We start from the raw sequence: 22,847 nt of genomic DNA on the forward strand, positions 1-22,847 counted from the left end.
AAGAGGGGCGTGACCTTTACGCAGTGAAGGCTTAAGGAAGCAGAGGCAGCTGTGGGTGCCACGTGTCTCTGGAGGCGGCGCATGGCTCCTTTTGACTTTAAACCTCTTGAGTTTCAAACCAGAACCATTCGAGAGAATCCTGTCTGAGGAAACGGGTTCCCTTTCTAATAAAGCAAGCGCTTTAACTCGCCTCCAGGAAGGAGGGCACTCACTTCTGTTGTGGACCAGGACACGTGACAAGGGCGGCCATTTTGTGATGGAGTCTCAGAGGACTTCTCCAGGGGCAACCAAGGGAGCAGTCTAATGAGGCTTCACATCACACTCTAATGAGAAGAGGCAGACAAAAGCCCACCAGAGGCCCCTTCCTTGGGTTTGGGGTGGGGTTTTTGTTGGCATTTGCTAAATGGCCCACACAGCTGCCCCGGCCTGTTTCCTGTGTTGTGAGATGCCACATTGGGGCTGCAACAGGGGAACCTGGGGACTGGGGCTTCAGCCAAGGCAAAACGATTTCAGTCTGCTTAGATTTGGACTGAATTTGCTTGACCTCTCTCTCCATCACCCAAATGTTCCTGATGCAGAAACACAGGGGAACCCTTTCTCCTCTCTCTGCCTTGAGGCCTGTGACTCTCAGGAATGGAGACATACATTGGGATGCAAAAGAGGGGTCCCTGTTGGACTTCAAATTCCCTGGACATTGAGCATCTCCCTATTGCCGCTTGCCTGCAAAAGATCTCCTCCCCATCATAGCAACTTTACCAAGGACTGAAACAACATAATATAGGCATCTAACAGCTCCAGTTTTTTCTCCTTCTCTGATGAAGAAGCCAGTGGAGCTTCAAAAGCTTGCAGCAAGTATATTGTGTATTTTGGCTGGCCAATAAAGGTACCACCTGTGGATTCTTGTTTGTACCTGGCGATCAATTGCACTCGGACTGAAGGGACGCAGGCCAAGGGGGCCACGTCCGGTTCAGCCTTCAGGCCACTTAGTGCCTCAGCTGCTGCTCAATGCTGGTCCTGTTGCCTCAGAAACACATCGCCATGTCCGCTGCGCATGGCCTACTTGCTTCCCTGGCTGAGGGAGCCATTACTTGCCCATATGTTCTTGCCCACCCTCTTGCCTTCTGAGGACCCACAGCCAACACACTGGATGGGAACTGGTGGGGATAAGTAAAGCACGGAGACAGCCGAAGCCAGTGATTTCCATCTGTATTTGTCAGACACTTATCTGGAAACAAAAGCTGTTACAGTGAGCAAGCAGAAGTGGAAACAGTGAGTGTTATCAAGCAAGAGGAGTCCGTCCCTCTGCCCTCCTCCTCCTCCTCTTTCAAACTACACAGTGGCTTAATCTGTTCAGAAGGACATATGCAGTTCCTAACAGAAAAGGCTGAAATACAAAACCCCGTATCCAACTCCATCTCTCTGAAATCTCAACAAAGGGTGAGCTTTCGCAGTCCCACAGATCCTTGCTGCTGCTGCTGCTGCTGCTCATGGACCATCCCAAAACAACGCTTGGGACTGAGACTTCATACTACTCAACTCTAGCCAGCGCCAAGCCACAGTGGCCAAAAAACAGAACCCGAAACAGTAAAACCTGGCACTGCAGAGATTTTAACGTACCTGAACACTAACAGAGACTAAGGAAGGGTGCTTTTCAGCAGTCACATGTACAGGTAGGAAACGTGTTCTCTAGCAATGTACCTACCAAGCATCCAGGTGCAGCAAAACCAACCACAATAACAACCACTTTGTTTTTAACAAATACAGCCATTTAAGAGGCCTGGAAAGCAGTCTCTCTCTGCTTAATCATTACTTAAATGCTCCATGTCCTACCCAAAAGACCTTGCGCTCTCCAACCGCTGTAGGGCAGTAAGGTCATTTAAATGGGAGCTATGTCAAAACAAACAGGGGCCCTTTCAACCTCTAGATGCGGTTTCTAAAAAAATAAAAATATGCTCATTTCACACACTGGAGGCAGTCACTGAAAAGAAAATCCATACTTACCTGGGACTTTGCTGAAGTGAACAGAAGAGCTGCGTTTTAAAAAGGAAGCCTTTAAAGAAAGGCATGCCAAGAGGCCAGCAGCCCAGCACATAATTGCTTTGACAAGGAGGAGGGACGGTGAAGCATGTCCAACAGGCCAACCTGGGCAAACCAAAGCTTTATTATTATCAATTATGATTATTATTATCATTAACCTTTAAAGTCTTTGCCACAGTGGCTAGGCCAGCATCTCCATACATAATTGACATCATTCCTGAAGGATATGCATTTGGCACTAGGTTGTGTTTTCTCCACAAACTGCAGGGAGATGGGGAGACTTTACACTTTAAACTGTGAATTTACTTTTTTCTGCGGAAAAGGTGTGCCATCTTGAAGTTAAACTGAAAGAGGAAGCTTTTCCCAAAAAAAAAAAAAATCCTCATCTAAACCGACACAGCACAGAAAAGCCCCCGAGAGAGGAGTCGAAACGTCGACGAAGCTGATGTCGGCTCAAAGTGGTTTATAAAACCCGTAAGAAGCAGCTTCGCCGGCAGAGATGCCTTTCGCTCTGTAGAGCTGCTCAGAAAAGTAACTGGGGAGGAGGAGCAACATGCACCGCAGGAAATCTTTGCCAGAGAAGACCCACACTATGCGCCAACAGAAGGACACCTGAAAACCAAGTTATTTTTTGAAAAAGCTCCAAATCCACGTAGGAAGCGAAAAAAATCTAACTCACAGGAAAACTGAATCATCAATCCATGAAATCACAATTGCTTGGCCATTTCCCCACACTTTCCCCCAGCAAAGCGGGTCCTGGAGGACAAGCAGCAGAACCACGCCGCTCAACTGCAAATCCTTTGTAGGACGCCAAGTTCCTCATCGCTCCAACATGCAGGAGACGAGTCCAGCTGTGCTCTTTGATGACTACCATAGAGACCACATCTGCTACAAAGTACCAGGCAGGCCAGGAGGCAGAGATGGAGTCCAGGGCTCCCCAACCGCCTCTGCTCTGGGGATGCTTCCCTGAAATGCTCCTTGTGCGGTTCTGGGCTTTAGGCCGATTCGCCACTCTCTATGGCCTTAATGATGTGGTCTGGTTTGTTGCCCGCCGCAAAGTGATCCCACATCTGAAGATACAGCCGCTCCAATTCCATTGTGTACTGCTTTGTGTTGAACAGGGGGCTAGATATCCTCTGCTTCCAGACCTTGCCACGGATCTTCTTCAGGCTGTGGGAATACGGGCACTTATTAAACCATCCGTAGTTTATTAGCCTGAAACACAACCCTTGTGCCAGGACTTCCCAGACTCCATTAAGTGACACAATTCTATCCGTCTCCCACACTCATGGCCACAGCCATGCATCTCGGCACATAATCGCCACTCTCTGCCCTTTACGAGTTCGCTTTTCACACACCTGGAAGGCTGTTTTAATGTTTCTACCACGTTTTGATTCACCTCTTCTCCACTCCACCCCCAAGTCCCGAGAAACATTCCACTTACTATTCTAGATCAGTCCCCAGTTTTACTGCAATGTCTTCATATTCCTGCCTGCTTTTTGCAATAAGCTCAGGGCAGCCGAGGCAAGTAAGCTGGGAGGCAGCAACGCGTGAAGCAAGAGTCTCTCCTGGAAGCAGAGAAAAGGTCAGTCACACATGGAGCTCAGGACTCAAGCAATCCCTTCCTCGTTTCTTTGGTAGAGGAAGCAAAGAACTGAACTGGCAGACCTGGCTGCCCAAGTGTTACAAAACACGCAGGGAACGCTAAACTGACCCTGCAGCCAAATTTCATCCTCCTGGGCTCACCCCTCTCCTATTATTAGAAAAAGCTGAATTCTTTCTCCTAATGCTCCATTATTGGCAAGAAATTAATATGCGTATGTTTGTAAATTTAGGGGTTGTCTTTTGATTTTGGCTCTCCCACAACTGGAACACAATGTGCCCCATAGGTACAAAAAGGTTGCCCCAGCCCTAATTTACCAGAAAGGGCTTTTCCCATTGTCATTACCATCTAGTTTGCAGCTTGTGAAAACGGTCCACACTTATATGACACCCTCTGTGGCAATCACTGCCACAACACACCACAGCACTAGCTTTCAAAATCCAGCCATGACCTTACCTGGCATGGTCACCATTGGTGTACCAGCCCAGAGGACATCCATCCCTGTGGTGTGGCCATTACAAAGGGGAGTGTCCAGACACACATCAGCCAACTGGCCCCTCCTCACATGTTCCTCTTTGGGGGCAACTGGGGAGAAGATGATGCGGTTCTGGGGGAGGCCCATGTTCTGTGCATACTGCTGGATGTTTGGTTCTCCCACAGCTGGGAAACGCAGGAGCCACAGGACACTGTTTGGGACACGCTTCAAGATCTATAAGCAAATCAGAGTATCAGAATCAGCTTATGGGTATTCCTATCAAGTATGTAAAACATGGGAGTCCTGTATCGCCCAAGCTTCTGGAAAGAGAACTTTAAACATGAGAATATTTGGCTCAAAGCGGAGCTACTCACATTGGCCCACATCTGTAGAGTGGCAGGGTCGATCTTATAAAGCTGATTGAAATTGCAATACACGACCGAATCCTCTGGCAGTCCGTACTGGGAGCGAGTGGTGACAATGATGGTGCGCGGAACCTCCTCCCCAGTTGCTGCTTTGTTGTTGATCTAAAGACAATGGGAGTTTAAAATGTTCAGGCTTACTGGAAACAATGTGATGCCACCTCAAGTCATGTGGCACTTTTCAAGCAGAACGCCACGGCTCAAGAACTTTGTTAACAGGAGCTCAACATTTCTAGGGTTGTAAAATGGCTTTCTCCTGAGGTTGGACCCCCCCTGTGCCACAGCCTGTTCTGAAGTCTCTCCAGTTCATGGCCCACTCATCTCACCTGTGTGGTTGCTAGTCCATTGCTAATGTTGAATCCGTTGATCGTGATCTGGATCTGTCCACGATTTATCATGTCAATCACAGCCTCCGCAATTGTATTCATAGGAATGACAGGCATGCTGAGACCAGCATTGCTGTCAGCATTATCTCCCCCATCAGGGCATTTCATCTGGAAGCAAGATGAAGATAATAATAATTTAATAATAATAATAATAATTTATTTCCATTCCACTTTTCTCCATGGAATCAAAGCAGATGTTTTCAAACCCACAGCAAGACACATCACTGCCCCTCTTTTCTGCTGTGAAGTTCACCCTCAAGCATCCAGCCAGGATGTGGAATCAACTGATCTCCAGAGTACTCTTCCAGCAGCTCTGAGGATCACTTTTATGCCTCTCCACCCAACAAAAGTGCATCCTTTTTGCAAAAGACAAAAGGCAATGAGAGGTTTTTCATTTGTCCTGCACTTTATAGCACTTGAAACTGTCTCACCTTAACTATTTTAACATCAGGCAGACTGTCAAGGAAGGCCTTCAGCTCAATGCCGTTTAAAACAATTCTGTTGTCATAAATATGCCCATTGGATTTGAAGTCAATGACTGCTTTTTTCTAAGAGATAAAAAAAGACATTTGAGAATGCAATCGAAAACAAGGAAAGGAATGCAATGCAGGGAATTTGTTCGTGCCTTGACATCTCAGCCCACCAAGTACCTTCAGGTGCGGGAACATGTTAGCATGATCTCCAATAAAGAATGTATTTGGCATGTAAGCGAGTTTTTCAGAGTACTGTTCAGCGACTTCGACTGGGGAAGTTTCTTTGTCTGTGATGATGTAATCCATGAATAATGCCCCACTGGTCCCAGGATAGCCCAGCCACATTGCCTGGAAGTCGAGCAAAGAAGCATTCAGGTAAGGATGTTTTCCAGAATTGGATTCCCAACTAGAAGAGACCCACTGAGCCAACATATAGGTAAATCTGATTCAGTGGTTCTTCACTAGCTAGGACCACAACAAGAGAGCGAAAGAAGCAACAGTAAGCAGGGATTTTTTCCCCACATGGTTGTCAACCTTCTGAAATTCAGGCTTCGTTTTGTTTTACTGCTCCAAGAGGAGATCTTAATAAAAGGTAATCCCTTTTAACACTACAATGTGTTAGTGCCAATAGGGAATTGAAAGGTGTAAAAAACACATTCATGACAGAGGTGAGTATTTTACTTCACAGGTGAACAAACCTTTCATGTTGGTGCCACCAGCTTTATTAACATACACCAGAAGCTTTATTCCCTAACATTATGCTTACCCATAGTGATGTGTGTGATACGGTTATTGTTTTTACCTGTATTGGGGCCGGTCTAAGGGCAAACAGCTCATTACGGGCTCCTTTGGTATAGCCATTCATGTTGATAAGGATGTGGATGCCATCCTGGTGGATGCGGTCAGCAGCCTTTCCGTTACATGGGACCTAAGGCACAGGAGTTAGAAGGCAACACTGAGGAAGCTTTCAACAGCCAAATGGAAGGAAGTCCAGCCCAAATCCTATCATCTGTCTCATCATCTTATCTCCCGGGCAGGAACTGAGGCATGAGAGCAAAATTTGCCTTCAGTTTGCTTATTTTCTTGACAATACAGCATTGCAGAAAAGCACCAGATTTTGCTAAGACCTTGCAGCTCAGCACACAAGCGCATGTGCACATACATCTGAGCTAAAAATGTGAACCAACTCCCTACCACAAGAGCCACTCCACTGAGTGTAGTACTTCTTAGAAGCCAAGGAGACAGGCCTCTACTACCAGGAAATGCAACACTGAATTCTGTGTTAATCTCACAAATTTCCAGATCAAGCCCAACATAATCCACAGTCAGTCGTACAGCAAGGCCAAAGGGGTTCCTGCCCCCCTCCCATATTTGTAAATTACTTCACAGCCATTTTCACTCACAGGAGCAAGTTACACACAAGCGGCAAACAAAGATTGGGGCAGTTTTTCTTCTAGAACAGTTAACTGGCCACTAGGAAAGCTTAACATCAGGCAGGACTGCATACTTTTTAAAAAGAAGGGTTAGGAGATCTCTCATCTAGAAGAATCTACTAAGTCTACTAACACAAAAGAAGAGCACCTATAAGTGGCATGCGAACCCGCTCAGAAGAATGCAGCATTAATAATCCTGTCAGCAGATTTTCAGGGCTTCCTACTTAATATGCTACACTCAGAGCTCAGACCAACAACTGTATAGTTTAATACCTACTCTCCTCCCAGAAAAGGACAAAGGATTTACAGGAAAAAGAGCACGTACCTGAGATAAATCAACAAAGTGTTTTGCTTCAGCCATCACCTTCACCCGGAAGTTTGTGCCATCATCAGGGCTAAGGGCATAACAGAACACCTAGGAAAAAAACACAGAATACCTTTAAGGGAGCCCCAGGAATTTGGGAGAAAAGGCAAGTATTTATGAGGCTCACAGTAAAGCGGCTGGGGTGGGGGTGTTTCCCTCCCATGGAGTTTAAAATTAAGATTAAGCAAGGGGTAGTTGCCACATATATCATTCTGACGCATCTTACCTCAAATTTGTCAGTGTTGTGCATGCCTGGGATTGACTGCATAAGATGGGAGGTAGGGTGATTCCCGAAGTCAGAGCTCACATAGCCCACACGGAGTCGTCCTTCACTGGCCTTCAATTCCTTGGGATGTTCGTAAGGTGGCTTGTGAAGCACATTGATCTGACAAGGAAAACCAGTTAACTTGTTTCACCCATAAGAACAAGGACTCTCCAGGCAGCAAAAGCCGAGCACTGGCCTAAAAGCTCTCTTACTGGTCCTTACGCTACCAAGTTTCTTGGCTTACCTTGTCCAAGCACAGGTTTCCATGTCTCTCAGCAATGGCCTTTCGGAAACCATGGGATAAGGGATACAGCATGCTGTGATGAGGATGGACAGAGGGAAGTCTGTTCTTCTCCAGCTGATCAGCAACTATACTGACCAGCTTCTTCATCCTTTCATCATAATCAGTCCAATCACAAACTATCTGAAAAGGAGAAAAGTACCGTTCTTGAAGCTGGACAGAATTTTGAGTATTTTAGAGCACTTATCTCCCAGAGGGGCATGCTCAGGTTTCCTTTCTTATTATTATTATTCTCATTGTCCCATCTTTTCCCCAAAATTGGGACTCAAGGTGTCTTACAATTTAAAAACAGAATGCAGAATGCATTCTGGCCTCCCTAGAGGAGGATTACGACAGCCTGGAGCAGCCAACTTAATTACCTATCTTGTGTTCCTGGAAAGTGGGCCTTGAAGGATGCATCTGGACATCCACAGTCTGGGTACTTTCATTAAGTGGTTAACCCCTTAAAACCAGTGAAAGCCCTCCTCCTCACCTGCAAGCAGTGAGCTAAGTTGCAATAGGCATCAGGGAAGTCTGGTTTCAGTTTCAGGGCAGTGCGATAGGAAGCAATGGCCTCTGGTATGTTCCCTGAATCCTGGAAAAAAATGAATACCTAAGTAAAGGCAACCTGTCTGCCACCTCATCCATCATGTCAGGAGTCCCACCAAAAAACATACTGTAAGCTGAATCCAAACATACCTTATGGATGGAAGCAAGGTTACTGTGGGCATCAGCAAATGCAGGGTTTATCTGGATGGCCCGTGTGTAACACTGTAAAGCTCCCTGAACGTCCTGCATCTCCTTTAACGTGTTTCCCATGTTGGAATAAGCATCAGCAAATGTGGGGCTGATTCTTAATTAAAGAAATTGGTGGAGGGAAGCAAAGAAATTATGTTATCCACAACAGAATAATCTTCTCATAGGCTAAGTAGATCTGCACAGCTCAAGCATCTAAAGCTAAAACCCCTCTTTCTATCCACTTTCTGAACTGTTTTAATAAACAGCAGTTTTTAAATAACTGTTTAAAATCTTACCTGATAGCCTCCTTATAGTGCATGAGTGCCTCCTGCAGCTTCCCTTGCTGCTGCAAAACACTTGCTAAATTGGAATGGGCAGCTGCAAACTCCGGGAAAACCTGCAGAAAAAAAGCCATGCTTAATTTCCCCAGGGATACCTCATTCCAAAGAGTTATACTGCACAGAAGGCAAATCACCCTCTATCCTTTTGCTTTTTAACAACTACGCACGGAAAGAAAGCCTTCCATAAATTCAGTATGCAGTAGAAACGTTCTGGACTACAGCAAAATCCAACCTCTTGCTCTGCCAACAGAAAAGGACTTACACATAAAACCTTCCCTCCCACTTCTACTCTCTCTTTTAATTTCTTGTAGTTTCCCTAGTTCCTGGATCAGATACAGAGGATGGGATTTTCCGTAAATCAGCAGATTTCAACAGGGACATAACACAATGATCAGAAGCTCTCTTCTTCCCGGTTGTGTACAAATCAAAAGCATGTCTGTTTTTCAAAATATGTACAACCCCAAACCTATTTAGCCCAAAGCATACATCTCTAACTCCCAGAGACAACCACACACAAGCGTACCTCAAGAGCTTTACGGTAGAGTCGAACAGCCTCCTCAATGTTTCCTTGTTCCCGCTTGATGTTTGCAAGATTGTTGAGGGAATCCGCGTGTGTGGGACAAAGACGAAGAGCTGTGTTGTAGCACTCCTCTGCTTCAGCAACCTTTAACACAAAGCACAGTTTACACTAATACGAGTAAGAAAAATCACCTGTACTGAAAAGGCTGCATTATAACGGCACTGATTCCTGTTGCCAGCATCTAGTTCACTACGTCTCAAACCAATTTATTCAGCAAAGCCTCTTAAAAAGCACAAATTGAAGGAATACAGAAACAGGGCTGGTTTCTTACACTGCCTTTCTCCTTGAGGGCATTGGCCAGGTTGCAGTAAGCGTCAGGGAAGTGCGGCTGCAGCTCAATCGCTCGCTTGTAGGTATCGATTGCCAGGTCAATCAGCCCTTGCTCATAATATACACAGGCCAGGTTGCCATGCACAACTGCATGGTTTGGACTCAGGCTCAGGGCCCGTAAATAGGCCGCAACCGCTCTGAAATGAGACATTTTACCATTCAGTTTACCCTTTTAGGTGGAACAACAGGAAACAGAAGTGCATTTAACTGGCCTCTGAAAAAATAATTACATTCGGACACTATCGCTTGAACAGAATAATCAATACTCTGGTAATTAACAGGATTGCCAAAGGGAGAGAATCTCTATACTTGGGGTCAATCCTCAGTTAGCACAAGTCACATTTACTTCTGAGTAAGCATGCAGTCAATTTACAGAAAATCAGCATATGATCCTACAAGTACTTCTGTATAATATCAGCAAATTCCCAGACAGGAAAAAAATAGCATGCGCTTACCTATCAAATATGCGCGCTTCCTTCAAGACATTTCCCAAATTAATGTAAGCGTCCAGAAAGTTTGGGTCAAGAGTCACCGCCTGGGAACGTTCAAGACAATACAGTTATTTCAATTACTATTTTATTGGGTGTCTCATATTTAACTGTGCCAGTTTTTACATATAACCTCCCATTGGCTGTGCAAGAAACGTCAATCATATGGGAAAATAATAAGAGTATCAAATAGTGCATATAAAGAAGTTAAGATATATCCTCTCACCTTATCCCTAGAGCTAAGATCAGATTACAAACATACCAAGCGTGTGCCATCTCTTTAAAGACTGATCAAGAAATCTCCTTCCTTTTCAACTTTCAACTGATAAAATCTAAGTATTGACTAACATGAGCCCACCTTTTTTTATCCTCATTCACTCAGGTACACAAGCAATGTCTGTGCAGATAAAGCATTAATATGACACACGTTTATCTTCCGCACATATGCCCCACGTGTAATAGAAACAGTTACCTTTTCAAAGTGATGAATGGCAAGCCAGATTTCTCCTTGAGCATTGAACACACAGCCAAGGTTACTCCACGCTACGGCAAAATTGGGTTGTGTCTCAATTGCCTTCAAGTAACAGGCCTTGGAAGGGTTAGAGATAAGGTGGGGAAGGGAGTATTTGCACAAAAGAGAAGTGAGAGAAACCTTTGTTAGCATGCCTTCTCTAACCAGTCAAAAGTGATCCTGCAGTATAGGCTTGCTTGCGCCAAAACTAATATGCTGTAAACTGCTGGCTGATCCTGCGCCGGCGCAAACCAAAACCCAAGTGCAAATCCACCATTGTCAGTTATGCTGATTCTTATAAAAGCAACACTTCTTGGGGTATTTATTCCCTTAAGAAATTTCAGGAACTAACTCCCCCTCTCAATCAGAAGTCCAAGGAAAGCAGCCTTCTTGCTGATCTATGACATGCTTCACACAGGAAACAAGACTTATGCCATAGTTTGAGTGGCAACCTGGTTAAAATCCAGCAGCTACTAAGACGACCTTCGGTCTGCTTCTGAACATACCAGATGTTCTGTGTACATTGTATGTAAGTGGTGCTTTAGATAACAAAGATCCCAGACCAACCATAGTTTCTATCCAGGACCCTGCCTCCCACACCTTAACATTATACCTTCAGCCCCCTGAAACCTCAAATAACAGGTTTGCACGAAGGTCCAGGTCCCTGTAATGCATGCGCAAGAAGTCGCCAGCGCACCCTAACAGCACGCTGCTGCGCTGTCGCTGCAAACTGCTGCGTTCCGCTGGACGCCCCTGGAGACGGTGAACGGCCAGCCAGATGGATTAATCTACCAGACAGGCCCCGGTGGGAACTGGAGTGTTGTAATTTGTGTGTCAAATCTGAAAGCAACAAAAGCCAATTATAAGCAAAAATCCTACAGCACAGAGCTTAGGGGGCCAGCCAGTTAGAGATGAATCATCTAGCCAACCATTCACTAGGGCTCAATCGCACGCAATGCGCATGTCCGCCGCGCAGCCTTTGCGCTACTGCAGGATCACAGCGCATCATCAGAAGAGCAGAACGCTGCAATCCAAACAAAGAAGAAAAAAGGAAAAAAATGAACAACCAAGAAGAGTTAGAAGCTTTTAACTATAAAGTATTTCCAATTATTTCTTTTATATCTTTACTTTTACTTTTACTTTATTTCTTTGAAAGAACTGTGGCTAGAACTATTAAAAAATAATTCTCTAACATTACTTGCTTGTACTTAAAATACTTAAGCTGCTTTCTGAAGCCACAAGACAGAAGATTCAGGCATGGAGGCAAATGGTTTTGCTGTGGCAGTTACAAACCCGTTACCATATTTCTCATGTGAGTTTTCGGTGCGTTCCTTGCTGGAAGAGGAGGAGGAGGAGGAGTGTGTCTGCCCTAGATCCAGGCCTCGAGCTCCCTTCAGCGAGGCACCTTACGCATGGAAAAGGAGGTTTCACCCACCTGAAACCTTCTAAATACAATATCAATGGTGAAAAACCAAAAACAAGAGAGAAAATAAAACAAGATCATTAGTAAAAAGTTCAACAAAGCAATTGAAAATCTCTGGATATGTCTAACACATGGGGTTGAGGGCAGTTGGTCTGTAACACGGGAAACATGCAGAAGGGAAAGGGTTAATCAGGGCTACTGCAAACAGCAGGACTGTTGGGAGAAAGGCTCTGAAACGGCCGCAAACATTAAATTTTCACTTCAAATTGCAAATCTTTCGCTGGTTTGATCTTACAAATGCACTGATAGCCAAAGAAATACATTGCAGTTTATTCCAAGTATAAAGAGATATATTACTTCTTTTCCTGTTTAGTGGCGTTCTCACAAAAAACAGAATAACACTTTCAAACTCCAGAGCTCTGAAATAAAGAAGTCAGCAACCTAAGGCAGGCGCAGCGTCTTGGCCTATACCAGTCACACTAAAAGCTGCAGTGAAGTGCAATCCATGTTAGCTGTCCACCCGACAAGCTGCGCAACACAGGTCTTTCCAAAAAGACATTTCAAAGCCACTAGCAACCATTTAGAGGGCTTCCACTCAGGGACCATGCTGCCCAGGGCAGCTTCATGGCCAATTTGTGCTCCGAAGGCCAGCTTCCAGTGCCCCATAATGCAGCCGCCTTCATCCTCCCCCACCGGGGCAGCAGCCAGCCAGACAGCTACACTGTTGATACACTCCACATGGTAGCATGCGCGTGGGGCTTGAAGCGAAGGACTCGGAGGTCCTTCTGGCTCCTCCACACTCCTCACCCCTGCTGCGCGGATGCGTAAGGTGGCTTGTAACAAGACCATTTCAGGGTTTTGTTTTTTTGGGGAACCCCAAGTTTTATGTATGCCAAGAGTTTTACAACCCATCCCGGTGTTCAAATTCTTGGCTGGAAACCAGACTGCTAGAAGCCACCTTTCCACTCACTGTGGCAAGTTTTTCTTTGATCAGTTCATTTTTTCAAACAAACCAGCTGCGTCACTTGACCATTTGGGCAAAAAGGGTCATTTTAAGGAACCAAACTGCAACTATGACTGTTTGTTAGCCTTTCTTCCACTGTAAAGATAAGGGGAAAGGTTAAAGAATAAGATGATCTTTTTTTAAAATGCCATATTCACAGGGTAACATTTGATAAGGTTCTTCTCCACTTACAAGCCACAAAGGACTTTAGAAGAGCACCTGCTTCGCACAGGAGTCACGGACTAAGTCTCGGGCCTGGCATCAGCAGGCAAGCCTCAGTTTGGAAGGAATGCTTATTTCCAGATCAGAGAATGGTGTTGCCCCTGCCAGTCACTTCACAATACGGGAAAGTCTAGGTTCTGCAGCAAGACTCAGTGTTCAATTTCTTGTCTTAAGTCAAGTGTTAACATGGGCATGCCATATCTTGCCCTGCAACTACTCTGGGGCAACTCAGGGCCTTCAGCTTTCAGCCATTTCTTGGCACTCTTGCAGGTCAGTGGAGAACTGAAGACTTGGTGCAAGCGTTCACATTTTCAAAAGACTGAGGTTTAAAACTCATTCTACAGAAAACCTACCTTGGCCTCTTCCAAGCGACCCAGGGCTTTGAGCAGATTCCCCAGGTCACTACGCACACAGTACAAGTCCTGAAAACCAAATTCAGGTTGTCATTATTCCCAGCAGAGCCAATAGTGATTTCAAAAAGCAACACAGAAATTGCACAGGTTTTTAGCATCAGGGCTTTTAGTATAGTTTTTGCCATTTTAATCACTGGCAGCAATGGAGCCACTAGCTAAACAGCATGCCCTTGTAAATTTAATACAGTAAGCTCTAGAGGGACAACATAAGCTCCACATACAGCCTTCACAACATTTCCTATATAGTATATGTGACTGTTAAATGACTGCTTATCATGACTGACATCTAGAACAACCTGTAGATGGAGTCTGAAAATGACACTCCAGGACCATCCTGCATCACAAAGACATACTGCAGTAGGTGCTGGATCACAGTGGCAACTAGATTTGCAAACTGGCTACTGAATTTTGTTTCCAGTGGGATATTTATTGGTAGTTTGGCCCCAAACAGGTTCCAGGAAGTTCAATGAGGCAATACAATCCTTGGAAGTAACCTACCCCTGGCAGGCACAGAATAGGAGTGAGTCTACCTATCTGTACACATTTTAAAAATAACCTTCCAAACTCCAGGGTGCATTTGCACAATCAAAACCAGATCAACTAAACAGGGTAGAATCGTGGGCAGATCAGCCCTAACCTTTAGACATAGGGGCACCAAGATGCTCTTAACTTCAGAATGATTGCCACCTGCAGTGATCAAGGAAGATTACTTTAAAAAGTAAATTTGCTAGAATCGACGACAAGGCTGCCGAATCTCCCTGTGTACAGTTTTGGAAATTCCCAGGTTCAAACATGCTTTTACTTAAGACTTCCCAAAGAAATGTGCCATCTCCAAGTAGCATTCGACTTACAGGATTGTACTGCAGGGCGGAAACATATGCCTGCACTGCCCCTTCCATATCACCTGCAGCTACTAAAGCAGCGGCAAGATTAATGTATCCATCAATGAAGTCTGGCTTGAGGCGCAAGGCATGCCGATAATGTTCAATTGCTTCCTGCAGTTGTCCACGTTCCTTGTACACGTTCCCCAGATTGGAGTAGGCTTCTGCCAGCAGCGGATTCTGCTTGATTGCCAAAGTACTGAAGTGAGCAGATCTTGGGGGGAAAGAAAAGAAAAAGATGTAAAGTCATCTGAAGCTTCACTTTCTACATCATCATTAAACCAGTATCATCTCATTTGCTTACTAGAACAAAGAGTTTGAAATCTAAACAGACACACTACTATTAGGTGAACTACCATTTGCAAGTAGACACAATGCATTTCAGTTTCCATTCTGTTCACTTGTTATAGGAATGGGCAAACATAAAACATCTACAGCACAAGCAATTATTCATGAATCAACATAAGATAATCAGCTAAAAGGAAGGGTCATCAACATTTTTCACTGTATCTGTAGTATGTTCTGGAATAATATAAAAACAACATGAATGCATGATGAAAATGTGATGAGGTTTTCCATTTACGCTACATTTTTTAAAAAATTCCTTATTCAACTAAATGTAAGGAACACGTGGACCATTTCAGAAATATGCAATTATTAAAACCACAGCTGCACAAGGACAATAATTTGACCCATAAAGCCAAGCTTGTATGGCTGTGGATTATATTCCTGAGCTTCCTAACAAGGGGAAGAAAGCAGAAATTGTAAGTACATCAATCAAGAATGTGCCTGAATCACAACACTACAAATTCTTATACCCTGGCCCAGCAATGCCTCTCTCTGGAGCAAAACTCTTTGCAGGAGGCCCAAAAGCCCCAGCCTACCTGTCCAACCTGCGACACTGGAAGTGAATGGACGAGAGCAACAAAAGCACACCGGTGTTGTTGGGCTCTTGTCGCCAAAGTTGCATGCAGTGCCTTTCAGCTGCTTCAAAGTCTCCTGCTTGATACTCCCGGTGAGCCAACTCCGCTAGCCCTTGGAAGGAAAGCATACGTTTCGTTGGTTCTGAAGAGTCACCAAAACATTTAGGGGGGGAAAACAAAAAGTTAGAAAATGGGAACAAAAAACTGACAAACAATGGTGTACAAATTAAAAGATGAAATGTTTGACATAATGTAAAAACCCCAGGGGTATTGGGTGGCTAAACACAAACACAGAAACCTTGACCGTGAAAATATCGCAGAGGCTGTCCAGCTTAATGATTATCTAAGCTCTAAAAAGCTTGAAATGCTCCCTCTCCCCATCCTTCTTCACATGCAACTCAAATTTTCCTATGGCTTGAACACTTGAAAAACAGCACCTGCAAATCTATCTGGGGAATTTCCATAGCTGCCACCATCTTAACTTATATCTGTTTCCCAAAGAATGTAACACAGCACAAGGCTTGGCTTATTTCACAAACCAGGAGTAAACTGAGCCACAACATGTTTTTCCCCTGAAATTAGTAAAAACAATGCAAGAGAACTAAAAACACGAGGAAAAGAAGGGATGTGTCAGATAAAAGTTACACACAGCACACAAACAGAGTCCCTTCTAGATCTTTTCAAGCAATTACTTTAGTAGAAGCAGCAGCTCAAGTCATGCAACTTCTTCCTATGGCAATACCTCATTGCAGCATGAAGCCAGCCTCCTCCTGCCCAACATTACCAAAGAAAGCCTCACCAACTGATCTACTCACCCCGACCCATTGCCAAGCCCCTGCCCCAATCACTTGTCGTCCATAGGCTACGTAGTTTTCCTCCAGATGTGAGGCTTCATTCAACAGGACCCATCTATGTAGTATGACAGCCCCTTAGCCAAGCCTGTCTACCTGCAATGCCACGAAGGACTAACAACCCAAAGAAAAGTGAGGTAAGAGGAAAGGCAGCTGCATTGGGAGGGACAGAGACAGACAGACAGACAGGAGGCACCTTGCTTGCAGAAGAAGGAGAAGAGCAGAGAACCAAAGCTGGAGGGAAAGCAGTGTTACTCTCACAAAACAGAACTGTCAATTGAAAGAGATTAATTGCAGAGTCAGCAGGGCATAATAATGGCTAAGAGCATAACCAGTCAAACACAAGGAATTATGGCTCAAAGGTCTACTCAGCCAGGAAGCACACCGGCTGAACTTGGGCCTAACCGACCTCTCATAGGGTTGTTTGTGAGGCTACTATAAGCAGTAAGGGAAGCAGACGTGCTTCTCTTGAGCTGCTCTGAGTAGCTCCTCCAAACCTGTTGCCCTCCAGATGCTCTGGACTACCACTCCCTTCAGCCCAAGCCATCATCACCAATGGCGGGAAGGCTGCCTTGGAGCAACATCAAAAACAATGGCTAATGAAAAATTGGAGAAGTGGAGAGTGCTGCTTAAACTCTACCAGCCGTGCGTATTTGTGTTGTGAGCACAGATCCACTGCTCCTCTTTCCCAAGAAGGGACAAACTGGGAGGATCTTTATCATTTATATATATATATGCAATGATCCAACCCATTATTTATATGCTGATGGCCAAGCAAAGCTGGCAGAAGAACAGATTTTATGGTATAACCGTCACTCCCCAGGGAGAAGGGGCACATCTGCTGCTGTAAGCAGGAAAGGGCATATTCTTTTCCAGGCAGCACAAAGTGTATTTGCTAAAAATGTATATATATATATATTTAGAAAAAGATACCGGAAAGGGTTTTAGTAGTAAGCTTTCCTTTAGAGAGGAGACTTGCAGAGTATTGGCTGCGGAAAGATCCATTCCACAGAAGTGATCTGTTCCCAATTACTTCAGCACATAGTTTCCACAAAGAACCCAGTGATACTGATGAGAAATGGCAGCCTGCGGGTGGCTTCGCAAGAGGAGGAAGGGCAAAGGAAAGGTCCATCGCTCGGCTGTCCACCAGGCTTGTGCAACTACTTCTTCTCTGTAACTTTCCTTTCATACTAGTGGTCTGTTGTAAGTTTAGCAAACAAGCTCCATGGATCAAGTTTACACATGAACTTTCGGAGAGGGTTTTTTAAAAAAAGCAATTCCATTCCAACTGCATAATGCCACCTGACTGTAAAAACCCAGTGATACCTATGCTACCAGAGACCCTTCACAGGACTGCAACTGCAGGAACTGCAGAGAAGGAATACTAACATCTACTGGATGCTCATTTATTTTCTACTTGGTTTTTAAGGCAGTTCTCTCTTTCCAGTGTCTTTGGGGATCCTCCAGCGCTGCAACTGTCTATTCTCACTAGCTAGAACGGTCACTTGCTCAGGACACATTTAATGGACCATTGGAAAACATACTTTTTGGTTCAAAACATTTTCCAATGGTCCAAGTTTACTGAGATCAGATGTAAGATGTTTGGAATATGGCCAGTGTCTGTTTGTTTAAATTACGCCAGCCCCTATTTTTAAAGAGGCTCTCTCCACTGCCTTGTTTCCATAGAACTGTAATCTATTTGTTGCCGGTAATTGATTTTATTGGACAAATCATTTCTAGACCTGGAACACTTCCTTAAGAAAACAGAGCTGTGGGAAAATCCCATCCCACTTCACCAGCGGAAAACAGGGTTAGGAACTGAACCCAAGTCTCCCATATTGAATTTCTCTCTTCAGGCAAAATCCTTTTTAAATCAGAAAGAACAAGGATCTATTTTAGAGACTGGAGACACCCATTATAATCTTGTTGTATTTTTAGACAGAGGTGCAAGCCCTAACCTCAAAACCAACAAGGCATTTCTGGTGTTTTAAAACCAGCACAGGGAGCAGCAGATGGAGTAGGAAAAGGATAATCTAGGCATTTCAAACAACTACAGGTTGGGTCTCCCTTCTCCAAAACGTCTGGAACCAGAGATGTTCTACACAATAAGATTGTTTTGGACATGGGACTCTGGTCTAAACATAAAAATTCATGTATGTTTCATGTATGCCTTATACACATAGCCTGGAGGACATTTTATACATTATTTGAAATAATGTTGTGCATGACACAAAGGTTGTGTACATTGTACCTTCAGAGAAAGAAGGTGCCACTGTCTGAGCCAGCCTTGGGGGAAAAATTGAGTTTTGGAACATTTCCGATTTCTGGATACAGGAGACTCAACCAGCATATTACCAATTGTAAGACGATTCATATTTCAGGCCACAACTAAGTATACTGAGATGTGCTTCTTTCTCTTGCTTTTTTGCTGCTTGAAGATAATGTGATGCGATTCCACAGGGGTACAAGATCCCTTGGGACAGAAAGTTAATGTATATGGGAGGTATACTACAAGGCACAGGACCTGAGTAACTGCTGTTCCAATGTGGCCTCAATAATAATAATAGAGACAGTCTTGATCAAGCACAGCTAGAGAGCTCTGTAGATTCAGATTAGATTCGTGTTAGAAAAGGAGCAGTGAATCAAAGAGGAGACCCAGGCAAGGCTATCATGAGTTGGCAAGGCTGCTTATCTCAGGCCCACGTCCTGCTCACAGGGACCCACTTTCCACACTATCAGGAGGCCTGGGCAGCCGGGAGGCCCAAGGCAGGCACCACTCCCAGCCTTAGCAAACAGCTGCTGCCCTCTGTAACTATTTGCAGGCAGGCAGCCTGCGACTTCTCCCTGCTATAAAACCTTTATGTGGCTTAACCCATTTGGGTCTGAGAAAAGGATGCAAAGCGGGGCATTTAAAGAGGCGTGTATCTTTCCAATGGCTAAACGCAGCCCTTCCTGTTCCAAAACAGCCTCTTGAGAAAGCAAGAATACCAACCGCTTCCTTCAATGGCAGCCTGGACACAGCAGTGGAAAAACACTGCCCCAAGGGAATAATTCAGACCTACTCCCTTTACCTTCCACCACACTCTTCTTAAATGCATCCTCATTTCAGGTGTTCCATACAATGAGAGGGATCTTGCCCCACTGAGTGCCCCAGAGACCATTTATAGGGCAGAGTCTCAAATTTGGAAAGGCACCTGGCCTCAAGCAAAAAGATTTGACCACACACCCCCCTCCACATAGGAAGCCTAAGAGATTGGCCCCTTTCCACTTCTAACTGGGCTATATATCCTGAACCATTTAGTTCCCACTTCTGTGCCACTTCTACCTCTGGACTGGGACACCTAGATCCATGATATGAGAACAAACCACAGCTTGAAATACATTCCTCTTAAGAGCACAGAAAGGGTTCCTTATTGCTTTAGCTATTTTTATAGGCTTTATACAGGCTAGCATCCCTCCTTCTTGGTCTTCTCTTATTACTGTGCCCTTGAAAATGCTGCAACAGCTTTAAAAGGGCCATTTCACATCGACTCTGGATGAATTTGCAAGGGCTTCTAGAAGAAGGGAAGGCAGGGTTCAGACTAGACAATCTGCATATTACTAGACTCCCAAGATCCTTTGTGTAAATTTACAGCGCTTTATAAATAAAGGTTAATAATAATAATAATAATAACTGAATAAAAAATACAGGTTTGGCATAAAACAGAGCCATGATATATAGCTATAGACATAGATATTAAGTACCACAACTGAACAAAGCCCAAAGCTGTTCCATACAACACTCCTATGCTGGTCCCCTTATCATTTCTTGATTTTATCAGTACAAATTAGGATGAATGGAGGGTTCAGCCACCACCAGAAATCTGTGGCCAACCTAAAACACATCATCCGTTTCGCCCCCTTAATAATGTTCACACACAGGGTCCTTCTGGTGGGAAAAAGATGCTAAGGACTGGACCTCTGGGCCTTGGGCCTGCAAAGCAGTGCTCTGTCTGCAGACAAATACGGCAGTTAGACCACTGGTCCCCAAACTATGCTCTTTAAGGGATTTTGGACTCCAAGTCCCAGAATCCCAGACTACTGGCCAGCATGGCTGAGGCTTCTGGGAGCTGAAGTCCAAAATCCTCTTAAAGGGCACAGCTTGGGGACCACTGAATGAAGCCTATCCCAGACCCTGTAAGGCCAGGAACCCCATCTGGATCTACTGGGGTATGTCCAGGCCATTTTCATTGGACCAGCCTGTCCCTGGCTCCTGGTGGCTTAACAACACTGAAAACAGACCACTTGCTTTTCCTCCTGAAATGAGCTGCTGAAATCAAGAAAACAGTGGAGGAGCATAGACACTCGTCCCGCCACATCTGCAGCTTTGGCTTTTGTGTATCTGATTAATAGGTTTCCTCTAGGAAGATCTAGGTCCTCCAGTACGACTCTATGGTCAACTAACTAAAAGTTGTGCTGGTGGACCTAGATTCCTAGAGAGGACCCTCCACTAGGCATTTTGGGCTCCTCCAGTGCAGTTCTAGAGTCAGTGTCTGTTGGACGTTGACCACAGAGTTGCGCTGGAGAGCCCAGAGATTCCTAGAGAGGTGTCCTCTCAGGCAAAAACATGGTGCTTTTGTTATGTGTGTTTCCCCCCATTCACCAGGGTCCTGTGCCCCTGACCCCAGCCAATGCGGAGGGATGAGTGTATTTGCCATCAGGGAAAGGGTTGCTTCAGTCTCTCCTTCTGGCCCCAGAAGCCCAATTTGTGGGCAGTGGTGCACCCAATTTCCAGCTTTCATATCCTGCAACCCTTCTTGAATCGTGCTGCAGGAGAAAAAAGCGGGATATAAACCTTGGAAATAGCCCAAATACACAGCCCAGATTTGGCTGAAACAACATAAAATGCAAAGGGGGTCACTGAAAACAAAAGGAGACCTTTCTACAAAAGGGGACCCTTGAGGGGCAAAGCATGCACTCAGCCTCCTGTTAGGAAAAGTGACCCAATTAACAATCAGTTTAATTAACAGGATCGATAGGAGGAGTGCCAGCTCCCAAATCAATTGCTGGGAATTTCCGCTCGGAGGGAGGGAGGGGGAAACGACCCAAAACAGTGCTCTCCTCCTCCTCCTCAAACGACGATTTACAAACAGGAACGCTGCTTTTTATCAGGCTGCAAACACACTGCAGAAATAACCCAGTCTGGGACCACTTTCACTGCCCTGCCAGGGAATCCTGGGAAATAACAACAATCACTATTGTTTCTTACCCGCCTCTCCTCAGCTGAAACACGGTTGTTGCGTAAAACACACATATGAAGCCACATCCCTACGCAATATTTGTGTTAAAATACACGGGACGACCATTAAATATAAGATTAAGGCTTAAAATTCAAGACTCTCAGAGAAACTTCTCTGGTGCCAAAATAAAAGCTACGATTCCCAGGATTCGCTGACAGTGAACCAAGGCAGACAATTATTGTTATTACTATTATTGCTATTATGAAGCTTACATTACTGTAATATATGTGTGTGTGTGTGTAATATTATACGCTTACATTATTATTGCTATTGTTAAGCTTACAATATTATATATATATAACATTATAAGCTTATATTATTATTATTGCTATTATTAAGCTTACATTATTATATTATTGTATTATGTTTATATATATATAATATTATTATTATTATTGCTATTGCTATTATTAAGGTTACATTGTTATATTATTATATTATATTTTATATATATAATGTAATATTATAAGCTTATATTACATTATATTATTATATTATATATATATATATATATATATATAAGATTTAATATCTTATATTGCATTATTAAGTTGCTTACAGCGCTGTAAACTTAGCTGTGTAACCAAAGATGAAATGAAGCCAAGCCCTGAGGCAGATTCAAGGTAAAACAATGAGAAGCCAATGTTCCTTTATACCTATAAAGCCCACGGCGATAAAAGCAGGCTAAAGTAAGCACAGGACAATAAGTTAAAGCAATCTCAAGGGGAGTTATTTCCGCAGTGTGGTTCCTCTGGCCCCGTGTGGCTTCATCCGGCAGACAAGGCCGAAGCCTGGGCCTCACGTGAAGCGTCAGGCCGAAAAGGAGAGGGGTTCCTCGGCCAAGTCCGGCCCGGTGCTCCCGGTAAGGAAAAAGCGGCCTGGGCCGAGGAGTACCTGTGCTGTCGGCTACGTTCCCCACAGAGGCCGCCATGGCTCCGGCGGCAGCGGCGAAGGAGGCGCCTCTTCAACGCGGGGACGGCTGACTCTCGGACCGAGCGAGAGAAAGGCTCCTCCGCTTCTGGCGGCGCTTCGCGAAATGGCGGCCGAGCGGCGGAGGGAGACTGGGCCCAGCGGCGGAGCGCCTGCGCCGGGCCTTCTTTCTCCTCTCCCCCTCCCTGTCGCGAAG

General features: G+C 44.7%; 1 protein-coding gene across 2 annotated transcripts; it reads right to left on the minus strand.

Moving 5' to 3' along the window:
* Positions 1-2,138: 2,138 nt before the first annotated feature.
* On the minus strand, positions 2,139-22,762 carry OGT (O-linked N-acetylglucosamine (GlcNAc) transferase). 2 transcript variants are annotated; one of them, XM_089536126.1, is made up of 22 exons: positions 22,616-22,762; positions 15,553-15,703; positions 14,639-14,882; positions 13,728-13,796; positions 10,688-10,804; positions 10,183-10,262; positions 9,669-9,864; positions 9,341-9,481; positions 8,773-8,873; positions 8,438-8,591; positions 8,232-8,333; positions 7,703-7,882; positions 7,420-7,578; positions 7,155-7,244; positions 6,199-6,324; positions 5,574-5,744; positions 5,355-5,471; positions 4,864-5,031; positions 4,490-4,642; positions 4,097-4,349; positions 3,482-3,605; positions 2,139-3,207 (listed from the first exon to the last, which is right to left on the minus strand). In XM_089536126.1, the coding sequence occupies exons 1-22, from the start codon at positions 22,650-22,652 to the stop codon at positions 3,033-3,035; spliced, it is 3,108 nt and encodes a 1,035-aa protein (XP_089392252.1). In that variant the 5' UTR covers positions 22,653-22,762; the 3' UTR covers positions 2,139-3,032. The 2 variants fall into 2 exon arrangements, with proteins under 2 accessions (XP_089392252.1, XP_089392251.1); XM_089536125.1 differs by having other exon boundaries at positions 15,553-15,733.
* Between the last annotated feature and the right edge of the window lie 85 nt (positions 22,763-22,847).

This window comes from Sceloporus occidentalis, unplaced genomic scaffold, assembly GCF_023333645.1.
Source record: "Sceloporus occidentalis isolate IW3139 unplaced genomic scaffold, rSceOcc1.0.p SCAF_8, whole genome shotgun sequence".
In the NCBI taxonomy this organism is placed as follows: Eukaryota; Metazoa; Chordata; class Lepidosauria; order Squamata; family Phrynosomatidae; genus Sceloporus; species Sceloporus occidentalis.